General features: G+C 41.2%; 1 protein-coding gene across 7 annotated transcripts in view; it reads right to left on the bottom strand.

Moving 5' to 3' along the window:
- Positions 1 to 17,390, bottom strand: part of ldb2a (LIM domain binding 2a) — a 45,706-nt gene that overhangs the window by 12,858 nt on the left and 15,458 nt on the right. For all 7 annotated transcript variants that reach the window (XM_088381436.1, XM_088381459.1, XM_088381419.1 and 4 more), the window contains exons 3-4: positions 4,933 to 5,105; positions 497 to 619 (exon numbers count right to left, since the gene is read on the bottom strand). In XM_088381436.1, coding sequence (XP_088237562.1) covers positions 497 to 619; positions 4,933 to 5,105 — 296 coding nt within the window. The remainder of the gene's footprint in view (positions 1 to 496; positions 620 to 4,932; positions 5,106 to 17,390) is intronic.

The raw sequence follows: 17,390 nt of genomic DNA, 5'->3' as shown, positions 1-17,390 counted from the left end.
ACACAAAGAGGTCATCCCAAATGTGTTTAAGTGTCTAGGCTTTTCCATATACGAAATTCATCCTAGCACGCTCTCCTCGGACCTTGTTTTGTGCAACAGAACAGAAAGAAAATGGGCTTTCTCCAGAGCTGGAAGCATTGAAAAGACAATTAATGTCCTCTCATGGACTTTTGATGAAAACATTTTTTGATCGACAAAATTGTCAATACAGAGTTAAAATAGTTTGGTGTGTTGCAATTGTGGAGAATAATTAGATTTGTGTGTGTGTGTGCGTGTATGTATGTGTGTGTGTGAGTGTGGGGGGGTGCACAGCTTGCACGTCTAGACAGTCACGAGATAAAGGGACTGAATGTCACTTACTCGCATTAAGCCGATTATTATTATCCAACCTCTCCATCAGACAATACCTCTCCCTTAAAAAAACAATCTTTCTGCTTGGATGACCCTGAATGTACGTGTTGTGTTGCAGTCATGTGTGTGTCTCAATTCAACTCACATGCATGGCCAGTATGCTGCGAGGGATGAGCTCTCGGTACTGCCGAATGGTAAAGTGCCACGTCTTGATCCTCATCAAGTCGTCAAAGGCGAACTCTACGATCAGACGACCTTCCGTGCAAACCTGTCGTTAACATTGTTATTTGTTAGATTCATTCAGAAAACAAAAAAACTTTGCCAATGCTTCAACATTGGGAAATGAATTAGTCAACGACTGTAAATCAGGATGGAAATATCCAAAAATTAGAATGTCTTTAACAGTCAACACAGTCAAGAAACCTATTTATTTACAAAGAAGGCAGATGGAAACTAAAGTGGATGTAAAAAATCTGTACACCTCTGTTAAAAAGGCAAAGGCTTTTTTGTTTTGTTTTTATTTATTTATTTATTATTATTTTTTACATGTATTGATGAATGAAGAAAAAAATAGCTTCAAGCAAAGAGCACCTTTTCACCATCCAGCCAAAAATGGACTGAATTTTATTGATTTATTTTGTACAAAACAATCGAAATTTGGGGTTGCTAAATGGGTGTTCAAATTGATCAGAGACGTTTTGACCCATTATTGGATTATTCTTGACCCAACTGACCTTGACATAAAACTTTGATCATTTATAATAATTTGATCATTTTAAGGATTCACAATGGAAAAGGCACCATATTTTGTATGGTATGTGACTGAGGCATGGCGGCACAGGGTTGGGGTCCATGAGGGGTGCAATATGGCCAGCAGCATCGTTCTTGTTGATCCTCAGGAGAGCATCTGCGCTGGGGGGGCATTGATTAGAGCGAGTGTGTCTGCTGGGATTACATCTTGGCCGTTGCCATGCCGACTAATCAGCTGATTTTTTTTCCTCCTCTCTCTGGCCCTCTCTCGGCTGCCGGTTGTCACGGCAACGCGGCACGAGGAGAAGCTGGAGCGAGCGAACACCCCGGCGAGTGCTGGCTCCAGCTAAAGGGGGCTAGAAAATGTTCTCTTCCTTCATTGTTTCTCTCTCTCTCTCTCTCTCTCTCTCTCCCTCTCTCTCTCTCTCTTGCTCAGTCTTTCGCTTTCTCTCTCCTAATTGGCAACTCTGCCTGACCTGAACTTCTTTTGTCTCGAGCGTCTGAAACAGCCTTGCTGGATGATATACTGTTATTTTCACTTTCAAATAAAATAAAATCTTTTTCCAGGAAAGCGAGGAGGAGGAGGCCCACACGCAACAAGAAAAATAGTAATTTCATATCTTGCAGCAAAAATAGCTTCATTGTCTTTTTTTTTACATATTTTTATTGATCCAAGTTAAGTGTCACTTTCTTCAGCATGGAGAAACGTTGTAATAAGCATTTTTCCATTCTGCTGTTGTTCATAAACACCACTGACATAACTAACTGTGTTACATTAATGTTGGGTCAAGTTTTGAAATGATTTATATGAGTCTCACTTCTTAATAGCACAAAACGCTGCCATTTGAAGAGGGGTGTGTAGACTTTTTACATCCACTATGCATATGTCTTCATGCACTTAAGAGCTCGCTTGTCGTTGGCCAGATTAAATGCTTAAATTACACTGTGAAAATAATATCATATTTTTCTTAATTTCAAAAGTTATATTAAGGAAAGTACAAAATAAAATTAATAAATTAATAAAACAAATCTCCCATAAAGGTGGGACAAAGTCTACAGCTCTTACCAAAAGTTTTAAAACAATGAAGCCCATTTTGAAAATTGGCTTTAAATCAATAACAATACATAATTTTTATCACTTGGTGCATTTTTTAATGCACAACCAATGGGACTGTACTCAATTGTTTGAAATCATCTTAGCTCTTTTGAATGAATTTAAATGCTATTAATCTATTCCAGCTAGCTGAAAAACACAGATGAAATGTTTGTATTGTCATAAAAACATGCTGAACTGCAGCATTTCTTCTGAATGTTAAAAAGAAAAAAAAAACACCCAGGTGATAGCTCGTATTTTGACAATTTGGGTCACTCGTTAGTTGCGGTACCACTTTCATTGGTGTATTTGATTTGAAATTTACAACCTGACATGTAAACTTAATCTCCGCTAGCGCTTTAAACGGCCACACAAAAAATGGCCACAGTGCTTAAATCAGAATAATTGCCCAGTATAATAAAGCTGCTTGAATTCTTCTTGGTGCCACTTTTGGGCGATATATCACGCCCTTGAATGGAAGTTTTTTCCTACTAAATCTAGCATGGATCTGATCACACGCTCATATATTTTTGTCACGGGCTAATGCACAATGCTTCCCAATCAATTTATCTCACGATAAATAGTCATTGAAAAGTTGAGGGAGAATACCCCAAACTAAAAAGTGCTCTATTAAATAGTCGGGGCCCCCTCGCAGACCGCCCTCCCTGCCCCCCCTTCCTATTGATTTAGGAACGAGGGGGTCATAAATCTTGAGCACGGCGGCGCTGAGACGAGGGCATCTCCGATGCCGAGGAGCGCCAAAGGACAACACGGCGACGCTCAATCAATTAGTGACACGCGAGCCGAGTGTGGTTAAATCAATTTGTATGATGGCAGACATTGGCGGCGAATACAAATGACAAGACAAAAGTTGACGGAAATGCATAGCAGTGGGTACATAATCTTGTTTGATGATTTTAATATTTGCAATGTGAAAATTAGAGGAATTGATGAGTGAATCGTACACTCAAAAATATAAAAAATGAACATGTATGCTTCTATGTGTAATTGAATGTAACTTTTGTAGTAATTAGCATTGCTGAGAACATTTTACATACAAAAGTTAGCAAAGAAATTACAGCTATGCAGGTTTTCTATGCAATTTAGGCTAGAATCGGTGTGCTTTAATTTTAAGAGACATAAAAACATGCGTTACGTACGTTTCCCACCAATTCAAGAGTTTCACATAGGGCTGAATTCAAAAATACGCTTTTGGCACTTTTTTTGTACAAGTTATATGATATACATTGAAAAAAATATTTCAAGTTCACTTTAAAGGGTTTAATTTAATATAAGGGTTATTATTATCATGTTATCACAGACGTATTTTGCAAGTATTATTCTAGTTTACAAACACTATTGTTACCACTGTTATTTAGGAAAATGAGACCGGCGTAAATCTCAATAAACCTCAAAATGTGATCGTCCCATTAGTGTGGAATTGTGTGCGAGAGACATTCAAAGAATGAGACAGACAGCGAGAACGGGCAAGAGAAAGAGGGAGAGAGAGCGGGTGGAGGAGAGGAGAGAGCGAGATGGGAGCTGGGGATGATTTCTCTAGGGATGAAGGATGCATGTGTGTGCGTCTGAGTATGTGTGTGTGTGAGTGAGTTGAGGGAGGTGAGGGGTGTAGGCGGCGGGGGGGGACGTTGGAGGAGAGAGCGAAAGGAAAATGAGCGAGCAAGGCAAGGGGATGAGAGGGGGGGGGGTGAGGTAGGGTTGGGGGGGTGCCTTTGCTGGTGGGGGTGGGAGGGTGGGGTGCGTGAGGGAAAAGCGAGGCGAAGCAGAGCTGATTGAGATTCGGGCCTCCGGAGCTGCGAGGCTCAGCGGCGCTGCTGGGAGCTGAGGGAGAACACGCTCGCTTATTGGAATTCTTCTTTTCTTTTTTTTCTTTTTCCTAATAAATTAATTATTCTCATCCAATTTAGAGCCAGATGAAAAGAGCGAGAGAATCACGACGGGCAGAAAAATGTAGCTTTGTGTTGACCGGGCCCGCGGCGCCTTGCTCGTGTCTGAATGGTAATCTTATGTATTCTGTTATTTATCATTAGATAAAATTGCTGCGTCGCCACTATTCTCAGGCCAAATGAAAAGCCATTTTGAAGGCTACTCCAAAACACAAGCTGTTTATTCATGAATCAAACCCCAGATTTCAGAATTTAGCTTCCAAAGTGAGTTTTAGATAGCAATGCGAAAATTGGTAGGCATGTTGATTGTGGGTAAACTGACAAAAAAAGTTCGAAGAAAATTCAGCTTTTGAAATCACTTTCATTGGGCATCCTGAAATTTGGTAGGCACATCTATCATGAATAGACCTATAAAACAGTATCATGAACCCATGCCAGAAAAGACCGGGAGTTTACCATTTTGCTTTCGAGCATACAATTCAAGACGTCATTCCAAAAGAAATTCTAATTACACATTATGTACTATTATTTAAATGGAACAAGAAAAAATAATGAAGTGCAAATCATTTTTGCCCCTGGGAAAACATTGTTTCTCTCATGAATCAAAATTAAAGGCCTCTCAAATTCATATATTAATAATGTGCAGGTGGAAAATTGTAAACAGCAGCAAAGTGAAACACAGATTATACCTGCAGTATAACGAAAAGGGCATCTGGGTGACAGATAAAGCGACTAATTCGAAGTTCATCACCTCGTCGACTGTTGAATGGTCTCTTATAGTGCGGCTTTTGCCATAGCAGGTGTGCTAAACCTATCAGGAGTTTGCTGTACCTTGGTGAACATGGGCTTGCCATGTTGGGTGACCATGGTGCACTGGTCGCAGTCCAACGTGATGCAGGAGTTGTGGAAGGACTCCTTGGAGTGTTTAAGAATGTAGTGCAGCTCGCTCACGCCACCCTCGAACACCGTGCTGAAGTAGCGGGGGATCAGCGTTCGGCCAATCGCTGCAGCAGAGAAGGGTACAGAGGACAAGGAAAGAGGTGGTCAGTGAGTTTCTGTGTGCAGGAGACTCACATGCTAACACATTTTAACACTTATAGAAGCTAGACATTATCTGGAATACAAAAAAAAATTGGATTTGACGCAAGGTTTTGTGCTGTAATTAGAATACTATTAGAATTGAGAAGCCTTATTCAGACAAAAGTAGTGCTTTGCCACTGTGTGGTATGTTTTTGCTTAAAGCGAGTTGAGAGCTTCATTTAGACAAAAGTAGGCCTCTGATGTCAAGCCGTGGCATCTTGGTACCAGAGAATTGCGTACATCAATTTGAGTTGAGAAGCATCAGTTAGACAAAAGTAGTGCTCTTCTGCTTTTGTGGCATTCATAGGAAATTAGGGGCTTCAGTTACTGATGGCTTTTCACTACTGGCGGCAGGCCTTGGTCGGGCATGCTGTATAGAAAGTGTTGGGGTTAGGGTGCGCTGTAATCATAAATTCAAAGTTTGACATCAAACTCTGTAATTCGATACCCTTTTCTCAATGAATATGATGCTAACAGTTGCTATGCTAAAGTGATATCTCATTCAAATCAGTAAGACTCCAGCGTCACAATATGCTTAATAATATGCTTTAACGGCGGTGGCGGCTGCAGTTTTACTTCAAAACAGATGAATTCCATTTCCAGTGTTACATATGGTAAAAAAGTGTGTACCTATGCATAAATATGACTGGCATGTTTTTCCAACTCAATACAGTCAGGCATGGCTAAATAACGCATACAGTGTTTGGCATCATGAGCAGCAATTGGACACTTCACTCTCGTTCTCTCCATCTCCATAACCCTCTCACTATCTCTCTTTGTGTCTCCCTTGCTTGTCCCGCACTGCAAAACAAAGTATGTCTCATAGTGGAGCAGACTGCTAATGAGCAGGAGCTCCGAGGTGGGGTGGTGGGGAGGGTTTGGAGGGTGGGGGGTGGATGAAAGATGGAGAGAGGGAGCGGTAGAAGGAGGGAAGATGAAAAAAATAGGGGATGTCAGCGAGCGAGGGAAAGGAGGAGGTGGCGAGGGAGGGATAGAGATAGAGAATGAGAGAGAGCGCCGTGGCAAGGTGGAGCGAGGCCTAGAGTTTGTCTTGCCAAAAAAAAGCGTCCCAATCAAACCCAGCGTGCGTCGCCAGGGGTGACAGAGTGATAGATGGCGAGTAATGGCGGCCATGCTGGGATCGTTTCAAGCGTTGCGGTTGTCGCTTGGCTCCGGTCGGCGTTTTTATTTACACTCAAGACGGCTGGACTGAAGAACGAGCAGCTTGGGGTTCCTTGTAAAAACGTGTCGACTGTTGACAAGTCAGCTGATGTCCATTCATGGACGTTTTTACACCAACCGCTAAAAGTGGTTCATTACTTGATACCGAAACCTCAAACTTTTAGCATCATGACTAATAATCCCAGATTTTTTATGACAATATTTGGGATATTATGGGAAAAAACATACCAAGGTTTATAGAAATAAAGTCAAAACATGGGAAAAATACAGTGTTTTGCGACAGAAGACAAAATACTACAAAAAATATTTTTAAAAATCCATCCATCCATTTTCTGAACCGCTTAGTCGGGGTCGCGGGCGTGCTGGAGCCTATCCCAGCCATCAACGGGCAGTAGGCGGGGGATACCCTGAACCGGTTGCCAGCCAATCGCAGGACAATTTTTAAAAAAAATTCAAATAGAATTTTCAAAATAAATGTCATTTAAATTACATTAAACACATTTGTAATTTCTGACGATAAAGTAAAAATATAACAAAAAAAATTGAATTTTACAGAAATAAATTCGAAATGTAATGCTAAAACTAATTAAAAAAAACACAACGCAAACTTCAAAACAGTCACCACCAATTCATATGATTTTCCTTGGAGTGGAAGGAAAATGGCGCTAATGTTTGACAACCGTCATGACACCCCTGAATTAGAACAAGGACAATACATTAAGCAGATGTTTTCTGTATTTGCAGGTCATGTGGAGAGTAAATGTTGTAACTGTGTGTTTTTATACAGTACGAAACTTTTGAGTTTGTTGTGTGGGCTGGAACAGATTAATTGCGGTTCCATTCTATTCAATGAGGAAGGATGAATTGGGTATATGTGTGGTCATGGAACGAATTAAACTTGTATCTCAGGGCAGCACTGTTGATGATATTAATTAGATTGGTAGAGTACATCTCACTTTCTGTGTAGTCTTTCCTCTGGCTGGCTTTGGCTGGCTGGCACGCCTTCAGAGATGCGCGATAGCTGGCACAGGCTCAGGAGGGAAGACAACGAGCGGCATATGCCTCTCAAGTAATGTGTATCCAAACATGCAATTTACAAATAATTAACGCCGTGTTAATTAGTCACATTAATTCACGCCACTTTGTCGAGATTGTTCCCCCCAACACCCCACCCTACCACCGGCGGTGCCCAGGACTCCTGCCAGCAATGCCAGCCAGCCAGAAAAGACGTCAGGAGCTCTTTTTTGTTTGTGCTGTGAATAAAGGGGGGCCGCTGGCGCGAACGCTCAACACACACACGCACACAATCTCAGACACACACAGACACAGTCATACGCACACAGCACACAAAAGCTTGTACAGTCAGTGCACATATAAAGTGTATGGAAGCAGAAAACTCCAAAATAAACTGAGACAGGTACACAGAGTCTCCCTGCCAACAAATACAAATCATTTACAGCGATCTGTTTACTGTATAAAATGTGTTTGTTCAATTAACTCATTTGCTGCCCATCTGAAGTAAATGATTAGTGGGAATTAGAATTTTTATTTGGTAGCAGTCTGACTAAATAATCAGGACATGGTTTTCATTGCAGGATGACCAGAAATCAAATCCAAATGAGTATTTTCGGGATCAACATCTTTCGACTTTTTGGTGGGTTTCCTCATACTGGACATAATATATTCCTCGGGTGACGACAAAAAATACATTTCCACCGCGACACTCCTTTGTAAATAATCACTATTTACCTAAAAGCCAAACATTGGAAATTATTAACTGATATCGTTATTGTTGTTGTGTTGTTTCTTTGGGTCTTTCTGTCCTTGTTGTTGTTGTTTTGTTTCTTTTGGTACTGTGTAGCTTTCCTTGTACTTCCGCCTATGCTTTTTTTAACCATATATGGGACATAAACAAGCATGCACAGTGCAAAGACCATCGTTAACACTACACTAATGCTTTGAGCTGCCCACACAGACCGCCCACCACACGCACACTTACACACACATATAGGTAGAGACGCACACATCTATGGGATGTATACATTTAGAGTCGTAATGATGCACAGAGGGAGAGGGAAGGCTTCTGGGCAAACAACAAGCACACCCACATGCAAGAACCACATCAAACACCAAACTGTACAACCCATAATACACAGTATAGTTTGGAATTTATCCCCAGATAAGATTGATTGTTCCCCAACATCTTACTATTTGTATGAATTATTCGTGACATATTTTAATTTGTAACATTTTGCCATCTCATATCATGAGGGAGTCTGATCTAATGGACAATTTTGAAGGATTTTGCACAGATGCCGAAACATTGCTCTTACCAAAAAAAAACCGAAAGGTCACAGGCATACAAAGATGAAGAAAGATTATTCAGAGTATATCATTTTTAGATCAAGGAGAAATATGATAAGGCAGAATAGTTGGGAACCACTGATCGAACAATGAACTCCAAAAGTGTGCTTGCTATTAGCTTGGCTTTTTGGGACATTTTCACACTATACAAGTTACTTTTTAGATGTTTTCATCTAAATCTAAATATCATACAATGAGAGCAATACAAATACTTTAACATCATTGAGATACATAAATACATTTTACTAAAATAATGTAAATAGCATGTAGCTGACAGCATAATGGCTAATGACTAGCATTGACTTATATAAGGAAACGCATTATAGGAGCAGGAACAACAGAGTGGATCAAGCATCTGGCTGAGCTATATTGATTTCTTTACAGTGTGCAGCGTTGTGTACAAACCCGCGCTCTGCTCGACCTACGGTGTGGCCCGTGATCAATATGCTAAGCTAAAAATACTATCGCAATCGATGATTACCCTTTGGCGTTTGCTAGTGTTGATGATTGGCGAGATGAGAGAGGCACAGATGAAAACCAAACTGACATATTGATCAGCCCCGGCTCGATCATCGATTAAAATGGTTTCGTTGTCGCGGGAAGAAGGGTCTTAGCGTCATTGGCAAAATAATTAAGTGCACTCAAGTTAAATGTCTTTCGTGCAGATGCGCGGGCCATCAAATTGGGCCACTATAGTCCGGCCAAATCCAATTTTAAAACTGAATGTCTTAGAATTTAGCAAAACAATTTTATTTATTACCAATTGTGCAATATTTGACCCTAAGGGACCAAAAAAAAGGAGAATGACTTCTTGAGAACTTAGGATGGATCATAAACAAGCTTACCAAATTTCATGTCGCTTAGTAAAACTGGCAATTACAGAATAGATTTTCAAAATTGTGGCGATACTATGAATCTCAAAGTGACCCTAAAATGGCTGCTTCAAACCTAAATGGCACACTTTCTGTCTTTTCACACATGGCTTCAGAGACTTTTTTGAGGGTCGACTCATGATAGACATGTCGACAAAATTTCAAGTGGTGAGGTAAAACTGGCTTTGGGTGGTAAAATTTCATTTTTGTTTTTCAAATTTTGCTATGGAGAAGAAAACCTCAAGTCTGGAGGACCATTGACAACTACGTAGTGGGGTCTTCCTCTAACACGCACATGCACGCACACACACACACACACACACACACACACACACACACACACACACACACACGCGTGCGCGCGCGCACGTGTGTGCTCAATATATGCACCAGAATGTGGGAATCACTGCCCAGAACATGAAATATTCATGGGTGATAAAAGTTTAATTCCATCTCTGGTCGTCCTCTCTGCATACTTCCTGCCATCAAAGCTGGAGTCTTGTGTTTTTTGTCAGCTAAACAACTTTCCTGTTGCCTCCCGCCGTGGAAAAACAACAGCGGCTTTAATTCAACCAATCAGAAGGTTTTCTTGTGTACTCTGGATGGTGACTTCGTTCAGACGATCACAACATCAGCACTAGAAAGAAGGATATTTTTCTTCATTAAGCATTATCAAATATTTATATTTATAAATACTCTGGTTTGAAACCTTAACCTAAAATCAGAATTAGTCTTGAAACCCATGTTGAAATCCTAAGATTGTCCTGTAACCTTAAAACTAAAATTCCAAACTCTAAACTCGATTCATAAGAATAAGTTGAAGCCCAACATTAAAACCGCACCCATCCTAAAAATCCATATTTAAGTCATCCCCCTGATTTGAAACCCTAGTCTGGGTTAAACCCTGTTTTGAAACCCTTAATTCGAAAATGTAATACTCCTTATATGAAACCCTAATCTTGCATTTCAATATATATATTTTTTGTGGAGAACAGCGAATACGAATGCAAACATTACAAAACTTTTTGGGAGATGTAACTGGAACAGATTCACACTATTTTCTTCAGTATTTTTTGTCATTAGGTCCTGCGAGCTGTACATTTAAAGGGTTTCTCAAGGGTTAAATAGCACAACGCACGTTGCTGACAAGTTTCATTTGAGTGGACCAATGTCGGCGGAAGGGGAGGGATGAGGGTGAAGTTGTGATGAGGAAAGGACAAAAAAATGTGAGGAAGAATTGAAAATTGAGGGTTAGGCTGGAGGACAGAGGATGAAGGTAAAGTAAAGTGTGTGTGTGTGGGGGGGGTAGCCCCCTCGAGGCCAGCCCTCATCCCCTCTTCACCTCCATCCATAATTCAACAGTGTGTGTGTGTGTGTGGGGGGGGGGGGGCTCCTGCACTAACCCCCAGGGAAACAGGAGACATAGACGCCCCCCTGCCGTCCCCCCCTTACCACCTTCCCTGATAAGCTAACAGCAGCACCACCCAAACACTGTAACAGCATCTCACTTTCCCCATAAAACAGACATTGCGAAGGACTGCTGTGATGAGGCGTCCCCACGCTGTGTCGTTCAATACCAATGACACACACACACACACGCACACATATCAACAGCACACACGCATTCCTGGGGAGTCCGAATCAATGGTAATGAGCATCGCTTGTCTCTGTTTGGCCTCTGATAATCAAGCTCTAATCTGAAACGGGCAATGATACCTGGAGTCTGACACCTATTTAGTCAGGGGGGAAGGGGGGGTGGGGTCTCGTGTGTATGTGTGCAGCTCATTTAGTAGATGAACTGCTGCCGTTTTCCCTTGAATCAGAAAAATATTAAAATTAAAAAAAAAAATGCAACAATGTTTGCAGGCAGGCCAGCTCGACATGGTCAACAATGTGAGTCATTACTGTAACCACGGCAACGCAGGTCAACATAACCTTTCAGGAAGTGACGCTGTAAAACCACACGTACACACAAGTTTGACTCAACCTGACTTGGCCTCAAAACCCTAATTGGGAATGAGAACTTTGCTTTGAAACCTTAAATCCTAACACAGGTTTTAAACCCTGATTTGAAATTATAACCCAATGTTATTTGAGACCCTACCCTAAAAACGCTAACCCTGCCTTAATGCCCTCATTTCAAACCCTAACCCTTTCTAGAAACCCTAACCCAAGTTTAAAACCCTAGATTCAAAAACCTTAACTCAAAATCCAAACCTACTCTTGGAATAATCCATACTAAAACCTTCATTTGAAACCCTAATCCCGTTTTGAAACGCCAATTTCCCAATTTGTCTTAAAACCTTTATTTGAAAGTCTAATTGGCAGCTGTTGCAAATGTCAGCAGAGGATTTATTTTTGAGCAAGTATTGATACATGTTTGGGGGGGGGACCTTAAAGAAGCCTTAGATGAATTAAGTAATAAAATGAAAATATAATAAGAATAAACATTTGTTTGTGTGCATGTGTTTTTGTGTAAAAGGCCCACATAAACATTTAATGCCTTAAGTAAACCCTCTCCCAGACCGGCGAGGTTGATGGGTCTCCTGCACACTGTATTATATATAAATATGGATTTTTCTTCCATGTGTCAATAATTCTGTGTGTCTTGTGTATCTCTTCCCGCCAGTGTGTGTGTGCGAATCTTTTCTAGGTGGAACGTGTTGCCGTCCGACCGACCGTCCGTCCGTCCGTGCATCGGCTTTGCAGATGAAGCTGCTATTCATTATTAATCCAGCTCTCGTCTCGGTGCGCTCGCCTGGCCGACCTTCCGCCGGAGTCTTCCACTGTTAAAAGCTCAGCCGCTGCACTTTGCGCGTCACTTTTTCATGAGCGCCCTGTTTGTCGCTGTAAAAAGCACCGGGGCTAAATTACATCGATGCACGAAAAAAAAAAGAAAGACGAACAAAAACAAAATGGCAGATTTGTTCGGTAACGGACCTGCTTAGGCCGGATGCTTTCAAATGGGAACGTGTGCTGATAAGCATGTTGTGTATGGAAGCAGCCTCACACTGAACACACAGAAGGTGTGTTTTTATTTTCCCAAAGAACAATCTTGCCTGGGCTACATTTGAATTGAAGATGATGGGACAGCATGGTGGAATGCTGGTGAGCATGTCTGCCGAGCACTTCCAAGATTCTGCATTTGCCGTTCCTCGGCTGAGCTATTTTCTTTTGGGGAGAGGGTAATATTGTTTTTTTGAAAATGCATCATCAAGTCTCTAAAATTGAAACATCAATAGTTTGTTGTTTTTGGAAAGTGTAATATTGGTAGTTTGTCTTCTTTAGATAGTCAACATCAACAGCTTGACTTCTTTGCAGGAAGAAGCATTATCAAATGTGTCTTCTGTTTTAGACGGCGCTAAATGAAAGTTATTTTCTTTCACTGGATGGGGCTAAATGCATTTTTTTTTTTTGGGAAAGTACAAGAGTCGTTTGTCATTTACTTTGGAAAGTTCAACATCAATAGTTTGTGTGCTTCATAAGAAAGTGTACCTTTCAAATACCTATACTATTTTAAAAGGGCAAAAATGATAATTTGTCTTACATTTTGGAAAGTAAAAGATCAAATTTTCTTTTCACATCCAAATCTTCAATGCAGCACATTCAGCGAGCCTTAAAATCCTCATTTTCTATTCAGTGAGCCAAGTAAATAAATACAGTCTCACATCTTAATAGAGAAATAAAATTGAAGCCTGATATTGTGAACTTGGACATGTATGTGTAACAAAAAAATATATATACATATTTCATCATTCAAACTATCATTCAGGTTGATGACATCTTTTCCAAACTGTTGTAAGAACCGGATTATAGAATCCGCAAATAAATTATTTACGTAGTTGAGCTTATTCGCCATCGAAATTAAACTGTCCAACTAGGTGCTGAAAATTATCATTTTGCTACAAACTTTTAACTTACATTCTCTCCCACTCCATTTCTACTTAAAGAAATGTGTTAAGCAGGATCGCCATTGTTTTGCCACCCACCCTTTTGCAGGTCAAAGGGTTCAACACTAATGCTTGGGACATACACTTTAAGAACTCATACAACTTGTGATATGAAGAAAGTTAGCGCGTTCACACTACTTTGACGTGTGGCTCGCCACTTTTCTCAGCTCCAGATGGCCGAAGAAAGTGCGGCAATGACGGGCAGAGAGGAGGAAGGAGGCTTTGGTGGGCATGTAATTGATCCTTTTGCCGCTTTCTCCCCTTTCACGCACTAATTCACTCGGGAGATTCGTGTCGGTGACAAGCCTCCTCGCCGCTGAGCTCACTTGTTTAATTGGCCGGAAAAGACGCCACCGAGAGGCCGAGCGGGACGCGGCGGAAACGACCCACGTCATACGAGCGCGCGAGTCACTTTAAATTAGGTGTGTGTGAGTGTATCAGACATGGCACACTTCCAGCTAAGTCACTCTAATTTTTATAGAATTAAGATTGGAAACATGTCAAACCAAAAGAAAGGACTGAGTGAGCTGAACTTTCCTTCATTAGGATTTACAGTAAGTCTAAAAAAATTGTTAGGAAAACACGCATGAAAAAAATCGGCAGCAGGTCATTCTGTATTTAAACATAAATCATATCAATAGTAGTGGTAAATCCTGCTCAGAAGCACTTACAGATTACAAGACAACATTTTTGACACAAGATGGTCAAAATGATAGAAATACATTAATCAACCAATTGTTAACCCGTCTCTGACAATAGCTGTTTTTATGTATGCCGTCGTGCAAGTGCAATGGTTGATAATCACACGAGCATTGATTTACAGTAAGCGACTGCGTATTCACAAGGGAGAAGAGTTGCGGGAAGGACGACAAGCGTGCTGGTGTTGGACTCATCTATTGTTTGCGAGGCCACCATTGTTTTCGAGTCGCTTCGGCAGCGGGAGTGAGAAGCAGGAAGCCTGAGGAGCGGCCCATCCTCGCGGACGGCTGGCGCCCTCCGATAGCCGCTGCCCACCTTCCTGTTGGCACCATTCCCACCCTCTGCCAGAGGCCCACTTCATTAGATACACTTTAGATGTCATTTGATTGAGTACAACAAGAGGTAACACAAAGTTTACCTGTCGAATGATTGTCGCATTAATCCAGAGCGGCATACTGAAAGACTTTTGTTGGTGCTGCTGCTTTGGTTTGCAATAGAGTTCAAAGGAACTGAGCAGTTAACGTTTAACCCGCTTTCCCTTGCGAAGCATCGTGAAATGGACAATTGCTGACCATTATACAATCGCATCGTGAAATGGAGTTACAATTGCTGACCATTATACAATTGTAGACAAAAGTGGATGGAATTTATCCATAAATTGTTATTGTATATATGATTTTATTGCGACAATTTGAAATGTATAGATTGATTGTTTTATTTCAAGTGATTATTTGTCATCTAAGCAGTCGCCTTCTTCTTGGTTATGTGTCCTGAAAAGCTGAGAAAATAATTCTACCTGGCGCTAACCTGGATTCGGGAAAAATAAATATTCCTAGTGTGCTCATGTCCACTTGAGTAACGCAGGCCGCATGAAAAAATCATCAAAGTCAACCCACATCAATTCGAGCTTTTATTATTGATTGGCAGCACTCCAGAAAAAGACTCATGTCTCTTGTCTTCAAGCTGACTGGATGAATTGATCCATGATTAAGCAGGAATTTGACTGATTTATATGCGACATAAGATGTCTGATGTAGTTGAGGTCAAAGGTTAAATCTGTACACGTGACCTTAACTCAGCTGCAACTCTCAGACAAGCATCTTTTACTATTGATTTTGTATTGGACTTTTTATGATTGTCTTTGCAATATTTTCAGACAACAAATCATTTGCTTTCCCATATTGATCAAAGGTCACCCAAACAATCGGCCATGTTTGTAATGTACTATTACCACTCGGGCTCTCGTTTCACACATGTGAGGGCACTACAGCTTATCACAACATTGCTGGTTGGAAACAAACTCAAAGCAGGCCACAAATGGCCTCCAGGCCAAACTTTGGACAATTTTCACATGGAAGGATCCTCAGCCCAACACGCCATCATCGGAAGGTACACAAAGCTCTCTTTCAGTTAACTCCACCCCCATTCGTAATCTTCCGCCGCTGTGGTAGCAAGGATGAGCTCGGCTGTCAATCATCAGTGAGGAGAAGGGGGAGGGGGGGTTACATCTCCGCTCTGCAGCTGAGCCGCCACCACTACCGCCGCCGCATCATCCCACCTGTCAGTCATGCCGTGGATCTTCAATCTCTCCCCCCGCCACCTCCTCTTTTCCAAAAACACCCTCCACCTTTTCTCCACTGCTTCAACACGCACACTCCACCAGCCGATTCAATAAAAACACCTTCCGTTCCCGACACGCTTGCCGCTGTCATTTCTTTGATTCGCCAGAAAGGGAATCGGATGGCGGCCTTCACCTCCGAGCTCCACCAATGCCCCCCCCCCCCTTCTTTCATATTTACAACTCCACAAAATGATATTTTCTCATATTAAACACTGATTAAACACCAGCAAACGTGTTAAAACCTGTGTTTGGTAAAATATGTAAGGACAGGACTAACACTTTTTTTTTTAAGGTTTCACACATATTGACAACAATGAAAAGATACCACCACAAAGTTTTTTGTAAAGTGGATTTCAATAAAAAAAAATACAATACTTTTTGCCCTAAAAAAACAAACAAATAAAACACTCTGAAGAATCAAACTGTTTATGGGTGTAGCTGGAGCCTGTAAGAGGGAGCACATAACCCCAAATCTGACCTTCCTCTACTGGCTCCCACTACATTTTGCAGTGCATTATAAGATACTTGTTTTCAAATCTTTAAATGGCCTCACCCAAACTTACCTTTCTGAGCTTCCCCACATGTCCTTTTTTTGCTATAGCGAGGGTTGACTGTAGTACAGTACTAATAACTCTAAAGTTCCACTGACTCCTTAATAAGTGGTCATCTTCCTGGTGCAATGATTGCATCAAACATTGTTCTTGTTTGGGGGGGGAAAGGAGCCTTGCTCTTTGGTTGCATCACGACGTTTTCATCAGATGCCTCAAGCCAGACGAAGGCCTTGGTGGCGACTGGCGGGGTGGTGTGTAATCGTCTGTGTGTGTGTGTGGTTGTGTGTGTCTGTGCGTGTATGTGTGTGTGCTGAATATTCGGCACAATAATTGTCTGATGGAGTGTTGTTTGGCATAAACAACATACCCATCGCACACTCCCGCCAGACCATTTTTGACACTCAGGCAAGCATTAAAAATATTAGCAGGAACAAAGCAATATCGCGTCATGGCTGTAAAAAGACTAATGTGCTTTCTTACGACGTGAGGGAGACTCTACGCGAACCCCTGAATTGTCTTTTAAAAGCAAGACGAGGACGGCTGTAACGTGATTGGACGAGCTGCTGGTGTTATTACTGGATATGTGCAATAAGTGTAAGACAGTAAATAACAAGTAGCTACCTACTAAATGTTTTAACAGATATTCGAGACAAATGTGAAGGGCTAATGTTATCTAATTGAAAATAAAGGCATTCAATTTGATGCTAACCAAATATACAGTGCCGTATTTTCCGCACTATAAGGCGCACCGGATTATAAGGCGCACCTTCAAGGAATGGCCCATTTTAAAATTTTGTTCATATAAAGGGCGCACCGGATTAATAAACAGAATAAATAACTCATCGTTGCTCAAACATTAATGCAATCACAATATAGTAATACTCGAAATAGTGAAAACAATAACAATATATCAATAACTCAACATTGCTCAAACGTTAATATCACACAACAGACAAAATAAACACGTAAA

Source organism: Syngnathus floridae, chromosome 1, assembly GCF_059516105.1.
Source record: "Syngnathus floridae isolate MCC-2025c chromosome 1, RoL_Sflo_1.0, whole genome shotgun sequence".
Taxonomy (NCBI): Eukaryota; Metazoa; Chordata; class Actinopteri; order Syngnathiformes; family Syngnathidae; genus Syngnathus; species Syngnathus floridae.
This window is presented reverse-complemented; position numbering and strand designations above follow the sequence as displayed.